The sequence below is a fragment of the Sinocyclocheilus grahami genome, unplaced genomic scaffold (assembly GCF_001515645.1).
Source record: "Sinocyclocheilus grahami isolate Dianchi unplaced genomic scaffold, SAMN03320097.WGS_v1.1 scaffold62.1, whole genome shotgun sequence".
NCBI classification, from domain to species: Eukaryota; Metazoa; Chordata; class Actinopteri; order Cypriniformes; family Cyprinidae; genus Sinocyclocheilus; species Sinocyclocheilus grahami.
The window spans coordinates 638511-651671 of record NW_015505241.1 but is presented as its reverse complement, the minus strand read 5'-3'; the positions used below and the strand labels follow the sequence as shown (position 1 = coordinate 651671).

Here is a 13161-nt window from a genome sequence, read left to right as displayed (position 1 = left end):
CCGAGCAGCGGATTGTAATGCAGGGGCATTTATCTCCTGAAGGATTTTCTCTTGTTTAAAGTTCAGAGAGTTCTCTGGCAAGCTTTAGTTTCAAAAGGTAATATTACCAAAGTGTTGTAACTTAAAACTCTTTCTCTTGACGATATTTGGGTTGAGAACAAGACTTCAGGCTTTCAGACTAGTCCCAGGGTGATACTACAAATTATTCTACTCATATAAAGGTAAAAAATAATTGAATACAAAGAAAATAGGTTAATGGTATGGTGATGATTCACTGATTTAAAATAAACCTGCTCATAAAGGGGGAAAAGATCTGTAAAGTCAACATGGAATCAAAATGAACATTTTCACTTTCTTAAAATGGTACATGTTCCTGAACTTACAGTATTATACAAATCTTTAGTTATTAAAAAAAAAATCATTGTAATTATCATGCTGGTTGGAACTGTTAATAGAACAGCACCTCAAAGGGAAACCACACCAACCACCTCATGTCCTAATGATAACTTACATTCTCAGTCCACCATGGCAGATGTAAGTGCTGCATTATTGTAGTAAAAATCATAATTTATGACTCTTTCCTTTGTAACTGCAATTATTAATTTTGATTAACAGAATTTACATTCAATATATTTTTATATATCTGTGGTGTTTTGATGTTCATTCCATTTACGATCAAATACAGCTGTCACAGAATATTTGGAGTCTTGATCTTGTGGTCTTGAGACTTCTTATGATCACATAAACCTGGCCCTGGCCTGGTCTTGGTCACTGCAGAATAAAGCTTTTGTGTCTACAGCACTGTACCATCTTTTGTGTTCTATTTGTGTGTTCTATTATGAATGTGAAATAAAGCCATACAGTTCAGAGACTCGCTTCTTAAAATAATTTAAATTTTTTCTTCTTAAAAGAATATTTTTATGACCTAAAGAACCTTCTTCCACTGTAAAGAACCTTTTGTGAAATGGAAACGTTCCATGGATGTTAAAGGTTCTTCATTAGAACCATCAATGCTAATAAAGACATTTTATTTTTTATAGGCAAGTTAAATACCTCTTGCCATTTATGTACTCAACAGATGTCTGTAACTGGTTACTTGCTCAATCTCTGCAAAAAACAAACACTGATACAACATTTTTGAGTCAGCGGAAGTAGAACTAAATGCAATGCTGTACATATTTCACATACCAGTAATCACGGAAGCCATATTCATAATCTCAATTATTATTTCAGTTAATTGTCAAGCAAATGTCTATGTCAAAAATGACAGCAGGTTGCAGTAGCTGTCACTTAGCACTGCTGTTTCACAAATCTTTCCTGAACGGTGTGCTATTCTCAGAACGGAGGGAGCGAAGGGTCTGAACTAATTTCCTTGGGAACAGTTCTGTCTCGCCATATTTTACATGTTCAGTAGTGTGTTCATGTGTGCACAGGTTTGAGACGTTTGCCAAGAACGTCCTGTTTTTGTATGAGATCCATTGTCAAAAAAACCCCACATCCCTCATGCTGTTCAGAAGGAAAAAACAAGTCTGCCTGCACTGCGTTTGCACATACTTCAGGTGTGTTCATGTGTGCACAGGTTTGAGACGTTTGCCAAGAACGTCCTGTTTTTGTATGAGATCCATTGTCAAAAAAACCCCCCATCCCTCATGCTGTTCAGAAGGAAAAAACAAGTCTGCCTGCACTGCGTTTGCACATACTTCAAATGTTAGGAAAAGTAACACCTTTGGAGAGAACCAGATGCTGTATTCTAAAGAACATTGCGATGTTGGATATGGAAATAAGTTGTTGTTGTTGTTGAGGGTCCATCGTATCTCTGTCATTAGCATCAAAAGTGTCTTTAGCTATTTTATTTTGTATGCTTAAGATGAAATATGCTGATGTGGGCACATTTTTGTGAAATCCCTCTCAAAAGCACTGCTATGAGCTGAGTCCTGATTATAAACTCCACAGGGGCCTTCTGACAGGTAAGACTAAGCCAATCTGGATGTGACAGGAGCAGAACGAAAACCGAGAGAGAGAAAGAGAGAGAGAAAAAAAAATATGACTATTATTGCCTACAAATCATCAACCTAGCACAAATAGCATATTCCACACATCAACAAAGTTATGCTATTATTCATCCTATACAATGTTCTGTCAGCAATTCAGACTTCTAATTTGATTTCTTTCATAGACTAATAAAAAATATATATATGTTTTGCCTTTTTTTTTTTTTTACAAGTCCCTTGACATTTGTCACTATTTTCTTTTCAACCCGAAATGGATTTTATGTTTCCTCCTCAGACAAACTGTCATTTTTGCCTGGCCTTGGTAAAAATTCCAGATCTTCTTCCTCTAGTTTTGTATATTTTGAACTTATACATATGCAGAAGTCTCGGCTTTTCACAATCAATAAAACAATAAAAATTGTCCCGAGTATAAAATTTACACTTGTATTGCAAATCTGGATTTATAACTAAAATTAAATCATTGACAATGCTGTAATCAGACAGTCACATACTGCACTGGTCAGTGCTCACACTGGTTAACTAGTTATTACAAATTGTAATAGCAAAAAGCATAAATGAACCATTGTGTTGTCAGTATGAAGTAAACACCTTTACACATCTATTGTGTGTTGGTACTGTAGGTTGCACTACAAATAATTATGATTCATCATTTTGATGGACTGGGTTATGTATTTAGATAACATGTATGCTATGTTATTCATGCTCTAACGGTGATAATTAAAGCCTTTGTCATTTTCAAATCATATGCTGCCTTCATGTGCACCTGAGAAATCGGAAGATACAGCTTGTCACGCATTCAAGTTGGAAACATAACACAGAAGTAGACCAAACAAAATAATTATATTGTGAACAATAAACACAAATACTACATCTGAATTCAAAATGATGAATATTATTAATTTATGTTACTTATTTACACATGGTATAAAAACAATCATTTTTTGATACATAAAGCATCAAGAAAGCAGAGTGATTTTAGACTTGTTGTCTATCAACTGATCTGTACATCATACCTTTAAAATTAAACTACAGCATGCAAAATAACTTTCAAAATCATCCATTTTGGAGTCCTACAGATCTCTCTATAAATAGATTACAGATATTATAAATGATATTATAGATCAGTGTTTCTGCAGTTTCAAATCAACACAATTAATAGTACTAATAAACTACACAATAACCAGGTTTATATATTTATCATTGTTAAATCTCATTAAATTAAAGTAAAAAAAAATTGAGCTCATTTAATATTGCTTGTCCCACTACTAGCCATTTTTATGCATAAGTTTATTTTTTAATGTTAAAACTATATAATCCCGAGTGATTTTAGACTTGCTGTCTATCAACTGATCTGTACATCATACCTTTAAAATTAAACTACAGCATGCAAAATAACCTACAGATCTCTCTATAAATAGATTACAGATATTATAAATGATATTATAGATCAGTGTTTCTGCAGTTTCAAATCAACACAATTAATAGTACTAATAAACTACACAATAACCAGGTTTATATATTTATCATTGTTAAATCTCATTAAATTAAAGTAAAAAAAAATTGAGCTCATTTAATATTGCTTGTCCCACTACTAGCCATTTTTATGCATAAGTTTATTTTTTAATGTTAAAACTATATAATCCAAATGAAGGTAACTTTTTATGCAATTCAAATACATAAATCTTAAATTGAAGCCAAAATATTTTTAGGGTTGTATGCTTGTGAACTGCCAACATATAAAGCCATGCAAATTCATTTTAGATATGATTTTATTTTATTTTATTTTTTAAAATATATATAATCCTTTTGTGATTTTCAATACAATTTTATGCAGTTAACATCATCACCAAGCATTAACAACATTTTCTGTAACACTGTCACTCAGACATTAATAAACACCATTGTTATATTTCCATATTTTGCTGTGATGTTTAGGCCGCCTCCGACTACCTCCAGAGTCTCAAAGATATTGGCACAAAGCGCTGGAAAATCAAACAGCCACCCCAGCATAAAAACACTTATGACTATCATCCAGCCCACTCTTTCTGCCGCTCTATTGTGTCTGACCGTGTACTGCGTGTTTCTCATTTAAAAGCAACGTTCATTTTCACTTCTTCAAACTATTTAGTGGATGAGGTTTTAATACTCATAGTACAGACAACATAAAGTAATAACCACCAAGAAGAACATGTTAGTTGCTGAGGTTGCTCCTACATAGCTCAAGAGAATTAATGGTTATTCCTCATTACTAACTAAAATAACTGACAAGAAAAATATCTATTTGCTCTCCATTTAATCTCAGACACAGATACTAAAGTAGCTATTTTTTGCGTGTTGTCTGGGCACGTAACTGTTTATCTGGATTAGCTAGATTATTTTTTCCTCTCTGTTTCAACAGAAAACTGAATTAATAAAAATGATCAAACCAGGCGAAAATGGCAAACAAAACATTTCTCTTTCCTCTTTTTAGTAAGCTGTTGAAAACATCTCAGCTGTTCTAAACTGCATCTGCTGAAAATTCCCTGGTGATTTGTTTGCCTAACAATTCATCAGCATTGAAAAACTAATTTCTCACCTGTGACTTTTTTAAAGGCTAATGCTACTGCAACCAAACTCTTTCTTTTGTGCTTGTTGTGTTCTGGGAATCATCATGCTTCCATAACCTTTCTCAATCAGCCCTTTCTCTGCTGGATCAGGTATTGCAGCACCTTCTATGACTTATTGTTCACCCTTTTCCTGCCCTTTACCATCTTGAGTGGCGCCATCAGCTCGAGTGCTGGTCTCTGACTCTCTCTGAGGATAGGAATGTAATACAGGTCCTTCCATGTCACACATGAAACCTCTTAGTTTCTTTTCTCTCTAAATATTACAATATCAAACTTATCTTTTATTAATTTGACCCATAGGCGGAGCGTGTGCCTTCCCCTGGCCAAGGGGACTTGGGGCAAAAATGCCACTAAATTGGACAAAAATTGCACAAACAAATTAAATCTATTACGTCTGTTGATAACAAAGTCAATGTACAGTGTCGATTGCGGCATTAAATTAAGATACGTATTTCGTTTTAGGCGTTTTTACAGTGTTGCACATTTTAACCAATCACACACAATTCTGTTGAGCTTAGGAATGCAATGGCCAATCAGAGGCGTTCAGATGAGTCATCGTTGAAACATCAGTTTTGTTGAGTGCGCGTGCGTTCGCTGACTTAATTCTGGACTCTTGCGAATTCTCTCATCATAAACAACAAAGCGCAGATGGATGTACAATGTAAGTAAGAGATTAATTTCACAGCGTATACAGCTTCAGTGATTATAACGATAGTTTTTTTTTTTTTTTTGAAAGTGCTTAAACTCGCGATAGATCAATGTTAGTGATAATGTCACTTTCAATATATAATTTATTCGCTGTTTGAATAACCGTGGAAAGGAAACGTTATATAAACTATACATTTCTAATGTTTTTATTAAATTGTAATGACGTTAAATACAAATTCAGTTCCATTAAACTTTTTTTAGCCTACATGGCACCCATGTCTGGTCCTTGCCTAAAAAGACAGGTTTGTGATGTTTAATACATTTGGCTGCTTTTAGCCTTACCCTGGAGTTGGTTCACCCTCTGCCTATGATTTGACCATAACATTTTGTTAATTTCGAAGACCAAGAGAGATTATTTGGTCAACGACATTATAGTCTCCTGAATGAAGCTACAAAAAGGGCATTTTTGAAACAAGTTGGCCATGTCAAGATAACCTGTACTCTACTGAACATTAAAGAACACCGTGTTCCTCAGTGGGTCAACAAGTGGGAACATGAGTAGTAAAGAGATATTTCACAAATGTATAACAAAATCGGTGATATATTTTGTGCACCAGTGCCTGAGAATAGTTTTGAAATTTTTTGAAATTTACTGTTCCTTCTTCTAGGAACTCTTCAAAAACTTATTTTTTTCTGCTTTTAAATATTTTTAGACATTTAAACATACATTCATCAGTGTCAAAAATTATTTGTCCCTTGTTTTATGTAATGTCTGTTGCGTTAATGTTTTACACTACTATTCAGCCAAGTCTTTAACCATAGGTTAAATAAAAATGAATTAGGGCTGTCAAAATTTTAAAATCTTTCATCAAATTAATGATATGGCAATCAATTAAGGTAAAAATTTTACTTTTATTATGCCCAATGATATATTAAAAGTTGGATATATAGTACATCCATCTTTACCTGCATAGAGTACACTTGTGTAAAGAAACATACTATACTACTGTATAAAGTAAAATCTCAGCTGCATGAATGTTTATATCATTGCAAATATATAAACTGTATTATTGTACACCTCTATATAAAGTTGTATGTACTGTATATCCATCCATCTAAACATACAGTACCTACAAAGGACATATACTACATAGCCAAAATGTAAATTATATAATTAGCCAGCTCTAATTTGCTGAATGTGACTTAAAGGATAGTTCACCCAAAAATGAAACATCTGTCATCATTTACTCTCCCTCATGTTGTTTCAAACCTGTATGAGTTTCTTTCTTTTAAAGAACAGAAAAAAATAAATTTTGAATCATGTTTGTAACCAAACAGTTGATGGTAGCCATTTACTTCCATAGTATGGAGAAAAATACTGTGTTTGGATACCCACGTTCTTCAAAATATATTCTTTTGTTCTTAACAGAAGAACGAAACCCAACATGAGGGTGAGTAAATGATGGCATATTTTTCTTTTTTTGATGAACTATTTCTTTAAGATATTATACAATAACACCATTTTCTGTAAAGCTGCTTAAAAAATGAATGTTTATCTAAATACATTTGAAAAGCAAAAACAAGTGAAATCATTTAATATATAAAAAAGATTTTACACATAAATATTTTGTCAGTTGTACATTTTTTCACCTTGTAATTTTGTTTAGAATGAACCACACTGAGAAAAATGTGTTGCTAGATCAAAGTTAAAAAAAGTACTTCAACTTGTTACAAGTAATTGATTTACTTACTCTCAATTGAAAAAAATGAAGTTTGACCAAAACAAATTTCTAAAGTCAAAACTAAAAGTTCACTATAGTGAGTATACAGTATATTTTCACTAAATCTATTTGTTTCAATTTAAACTTTTACATATTTGTATATCAAATATCCAGATAAATACAAATCTAAATTGTACACATTGATATTTCCCTGCCAGCGTTTTTGAAAAAAAAAAATTATAAATTGCCAGCCACTGCCAGCATTTTTGATGATTTTCATTAAAATTTCATGGCCCCCAGAATATTTTGTTTTATGAATATCTGAACATACATGCACATCAAAATAATGAAGGGAGCCTCTACTTTTAAAGACATTTTTTTTATCAACACTTGAATGTAGGCAGGTTTCATAGAAAAGCTACATTTTCAGCAAAAAGCTGAAAAATCGCATTTTTATAAAATACTACATCTGGATCATATACGATGATCAAAGCAAAGATGCAGCAGATGGCTCTCATCAGCACCCCTAAAGCTTGCACAGTCCTGTCCAGTCCACTTCCTGGATCAACATTCCCTCTGTAACATCAGGCAGTTTTCATTTAGATGCTGTTTACTGTCGATGATCGCATTATTTTTTATATGCATATGCATACATACGAGATTGCTCATTTCTGCGTCTTCCTCGCCTGTGTTTTTGATCAGCACATTCTAGACTCATTCAGGAGATGCATAATAGTGCCCCCAAGTGTATAACAGTGAAAACACAGAAACACTGAAAATTCCATATTTGTTGGGGAAAGAGTTAAGCACACTGAAAAAAGTGACCCAATTAAGTAGCCTCAGAATCATTTTATGTGCTTCACCGACAGAATTAATTCTGTTTCAGACATTTTTTGACATATAACTGAATTAAAGAACTGTCCAAAGTAGCTAACAAGTTACCAACAAATAGTACATATAGCATGTTAAATAGTACATAGCATGCTAAAGTGTTAAATATTCTTTGAGCAAAACTGTAATAAAATATACTGTACCAGTCCACAGCCTAAGCAAATGCTCCACTCTGTTTCACAATGGTAACTATAGTATAATTTAAACGGTTCTAATAATTCCAACTAGGGATGCTCCGATTGATCGGCCGGAGATCGGTATCGGCCGATACTCACATTTTATGACTCGATCGGTACTCGCTTCACTCGGCCGATCTCACGAACTGATCACAATTTGATGACGTCAACGCGTGACGATGTACATGATGCGTGGAAATAGTTTAGATTTTTAAACGTGCAGTACGTGCTAATGTTTATTCAACGAAGCCTTTTGGAAAATCGGTCCGTTTTGATATTGTGGCAAGCGCCACAAATAAATGAATTGCACAACCACCTGAGCCCAACTTCAGTCTACTCATCACATTAACTTTAACTGCGTTTGTAGCCGGCTCCATAGCCAGACTGATAAACAAACAGACTGGAATTTAACTTCGGGCCAAGCGCGTGCGCCCGATGAAACCGTCTTTATAAAGCTTGAAGCATCAGAATCGGCATCGGTATCGGGCGATCACCATGACAAGAAATCGATACTCAGTATCAGCTGCAAAAATCCTGATTGGAGCATCCCTAATTCCAACATAACTGAACATTAAACACTATTATACACTATCAAGTCTCCCGCAAGCAAAGCATGCTGTCACATGGTTTTCACAGAATGCCAAATTCATTTGATTTGAAGCAAAACAAAACCAGTGTCACAGCGCACAGTGTCACTGATGCAGGTGAACAGAGCGAGAAAAGCATCTCACCTGAGGTGTCATCCCGTGACAGAGATAAAGGATGGGAATGTTGTCAGTGTCTGGTCCTTGGTCGAGACACAAGTCAGTCTTCAGAGAGTTTCTCAGCTGAGAGAAAAATAGCATCATCAGAATTAAGTGGACAATCAAGTGCATGTCATTTTTCACATACAGCATATAGCAGATAAAACTCAAGGCTGTTTCTCACTTGCATCGTAATGCGGTTCAATTCTCCTCCTAATTACAGGTTCTAATTATAAAATTCATTTTCATAAGTGTATGCACACTCATGAATCATCTAAATGATATTCCAGTCAAAGTCCTTGGTGACGTAAAAGAGCCGTACTGTCACGCCTTCCACGAATAACTTGAACTCGTTGCGCTTCTGTTTACCTGATTTTACCTCCAGAGTATAAAGAGCCTATTAGTAAAATCATTTCATGCAGAGCCTCAAAAACAATTTTGCTCCATAGGCTTCAAAGCATACGGCAACTGTTATGTCTAATGAAAATAATGTTTAAACACATGGCCGTATCAGTGACAACAGAATTCCTAGCGGAGGACTTCAATGGATCGTATCTCTGTTTTGGCATTTTCCGTTGGATTCAGCTGAATACTGCTGTGCCTTTTATCACCGCGTGCTGAATTTCCAGCCAACATGATTGACAGGCTCATCAAATGCAGTCACTCAGAGTAAAGTAATGAGGGTGAGAGCTATTTCTGAGCCCTTTACTCCCAGAATTCATTTCAATAAGGCTGACCTATTTTCCACAGTTTCTTCCTTTTAAATTGCGCCTATGAAAACACATATGATGAAATCAAGCACAGAATGAACACCTCAACCAGACAGCCTGTTTCTGCATCAATACTGAGAAGTCAAGTGCATTATTATTTAGTCTAGTAAAAGCGAATGAATTGTTTGGACTTGACATGCATGGCTAATAAAAACAGTGCGGGTGAGTCGCGCTTCGACTGCTAGCGGTGCGTTGCACAGGCATCGTTTTGTCAAGCAAATTGGAAAATCCTCTTCAGGCGTCTTAGATGGAACGGCGAGTGGGTGTCACACGTGGCGAGCACTGCTCTCAAATCCTGCCTCAATGGTACAATATCTGGGCATTCACAATGAGCTGTAGCTTATTCAGCACTCATAGGAGCCGCGTAGAGAGAAACTGTCTTGCAACTGCCACTGCTCTGACTGGACATGCAGGGTTATATTACAACACAATCTGATTCCAGATAACACTGCCCTGCTGGGAAATGAGTCTATATGGCAAGATATACAGTTATTTGCACAGTATTTGAACTCTTTATTTGCTCTTTTTATGTGCAAACTGCTTCCGTTTCATTGGGTTTAATACAAATACTCACCACTCCATATGCGATGGTGTCTGTGTACATTCTCATCTCAGGGTAAATGTTCACTAGGTACCAGCGGAAGGTCTTGCACTGCAGTTTTTTCCTCAGTGCTTTCCTTTCTGCAATGTCACCGATGTCTATCCCTGAGTCCTGATGATACACGAACAAACACAAAAACCAATGAGTTTAAAGGGGCAGTTTACCCCAAAAAATAAAAATCCTGTCACACAAGCTGCTCCAAACCTGTATTGTTGGTGATCAAACAGTTGCTGGTAGCTAGTGACTTCCATAGTATTTGTTTTTCATACTATGGAAGTCCAAGGCTACAAGCAGCTGTTTGGTTAACAACATTCTTCAAAAAAATATCTTCTTTTGTGTTCACCAAAAGAAAGAAATTCATGTAGTTTAGGTTCAAATAAATGAACCTTTTACCTCTGTTTGGTTTCAGTTTTTCAGTCCTACATTTTCACGACCCCATCATATATGTCATTGTGCTTTCTAAAAACTGACTGAAACCCTCAGAGTTGATTGACACTGACTGGAGCACACACACAGGCACACAAATACAGAGTTCAGTGAATCATGGCGAAATACCCTATTTATGGATTTAATTTATAAATCAAACTTGAACTTGACGTTTTTAACAAAAGTAAAACCATTTGTTCACTGTGTAAATCACTTTGATTTGAAATCTAATAATTTAATGTGAACACAGTGAGAACTAATATGTAGACAATGACAGTAAACAACTTTAAATATGCGCTGCAAGATTAGGTCTATACATTTTGGGGAGAGTTGTTTTATGCACATTTGCTTTTTGCATTTTCCAAACTTTTGATGCAGTTTGAGAAATACAGAATCTGCAGTTGTTTGTGTGGCAAAAATGCACACTATGTGTCAAACTCTGTTCCTTGTTTTGTGTGTGTTTTGCTCCCATGTACCTTCATTGCCATTATTTGGTCTTTCCTGTTCCTGTCCCCATTACTTCAATTTGTTCCAGGTGTTCCTTGTTATTAGGTCTGGAATTGTATATGTATACCCTTGAACGTGTGCTTTCCTTATTTGAATTCCACTCCTCGTCTCTGAGCTCCTTCGTCTTCAAGCTCCTCACAGTAGCGAAGCGAGACAGAATTTCGGACAAACAAAAAGTGAGCGGTGCCTCTTCTCCCTGTGTTTCTTTTCCGTTTTTTTTAAAGTGTTTTTGTTTTCCCGTTTCTTTCTCCCCGCGGCATGGAAGTCGCAGTTCACTCAAGCCCGCCGGCCGTTCCCGAGTAAGGCCCGCCAGCCGCAACTCTCTCAAGCCTGCCGGCCACCGCAACGACAAGCCCGCCCAGTTCACCCATAATCAGAAGAGGAGGAAGAGGAGAAATTACTGGCACAGGGCCCTCTTCCTCGCCAGAGTGCTCGCTCCAGTGTCGGCTCCAACCCCCGAATCTAGCCCAGTGAGGGCTCCTGTCCCCGAGTTTAGCCCACGGAGGGCCTCGGAGCCCGTTATCTTCCCCAAATATATTTTGGGGGGGGGAGTTCTAGCCCGTTCTGTTCCCCTTTTCCGGAATTTTAAGTGTCTACCATTGCTACGTTTCCTTGTTCCCTGGATGTGATTAAAATCTATATGTTTGAATTCCACTCCTCGTCTCCTCGCTCCTTCGTCTCCGTGCTCCTCACAGTAGCGAACCGTGACACTATGAGTGTTATTTTAGTAACATTAAGATACAACTATAGTTTTATTTATTGTTTGAAATAGTTTTGTTTTCTGTTTTACTTCTTCTTTTTTGTTAAAGTTTTTGCCATATTGTTGTGTGTTTGTCTTTTTTTTTTAAACATATGTCTATATAGTTTTTTTAAATAAATTTTTATGTTTCAGTTCATTTATCAAGTTAAACTAAATTAAAATGATAAAGGTTTCTTTGGTAACTAGCTACAATAAAATATGTTGACTCTCTTTTATCATAATTAAGTGACATTATTTTTTTCTTTCTCAAATTAATGTTTCAGACAAAATTTTTAATTATAATCAATTTATAGGTTTTTCCAATGTCCTCAATATAATTTCCAGTCTTTTGTAATTGAACTAACAAAAGGCAGTTTCTTAAAGTGAAAGTTCACTCAAAAATACAGCATGTAATAAGATATTTTGATGAATGTTGGCCACTAAAATGTTGGTTTTGGTTGCATTGACGTCCACTGTAGAGAAAAACAAATATGGCAATCAACATTCTTCAAATTATTTTCTTTTGTGTTCAGCAGAAGAAATAAATGCATACAGGTTTGGAATGACATTAGAGTGATTAAATGATGACAGAATTGATGATTTTCACTGCATGCTGTACCAATGACCTTTAGTCATGACTATAATCATAATATAGCACAACCATTCGTCCTCACAACGGAGGAAGAGATTATCGGACTGGAGATATAGAATCAGGCTGAATTGCTATATATTATAGCAGTGATTTATGAAAATGCAACATTGCGCTCCATACCACTGGAACTGAAATAGCAAAGAACATCTCAGTTCATGTTCCTGCATCAACAGTCACTTCCCTTTCTCCCTTTCCCTCCTCTCAACATTCAGCTTGGGTCTGGGAATCAGCTGCAATCTCACAACGCCTTCCGCTTTCACCAGATCTTAATTGCTGTCTCACTGATAAATGCACGAGCAGAGCCAAAGCTCCCTAAATAAATGGAGCACTGTAACATATGGTTGAAAGCAGAGCTGATGGTTTGAGAACTATAAATGAGTTAATAGCTGCTTAATAGACAATAACAACTGTATTTCTCTACGCATTTTAATCACTTTTCTACAGTCTTTATAATCAGATTTACTTTCCAATTATTCAAGTTATGTATGAATGTACAGTACTGACTGTGGGCATAATTTTTATTTCCGACAAATATTTTTGTTTATGGGTCACTCCTGTTCCTGTTTTTAACTTGTTAAAAAAAAGAAAAAGAAGAAGAAGAAAAAAAAAAGAATATGCTTGTGACATAATTTAAGAAGGTATTTCTATATCAGACTTTCAGAAAAATTT

At 35.6% G+C, this 13161-nt stretch overlaps 1 protein-coding gene across 1 annotated transcript in view; it reads right to left on the bottom strand.

Moving 5' to 3' along the window:
- The window catches only part of LOC107584699 (polypeptide N-acetylgalactosaminyltransferase 18-like), a 132303-nt gene that overhangs the window by 23689 nt on the left and 95453 nt on the right, over window positions 1–13161 (bottom strand). The window contains exons 8-9 of the mRNA XM_016271403.1: window positions 10142–10279; window positions 8786–8881 (exon numbers count right to left, since the gene is read on the bottom strand). Coding sequence (XP_016126889.1) covers window positions 8786–8881; window positions 10142–10279 — 234 coding nt within the window. The remainder of the gene's footprint in view (window positions 1–8785; window positions 8882–10141; window positions 10280–13161) is intronic.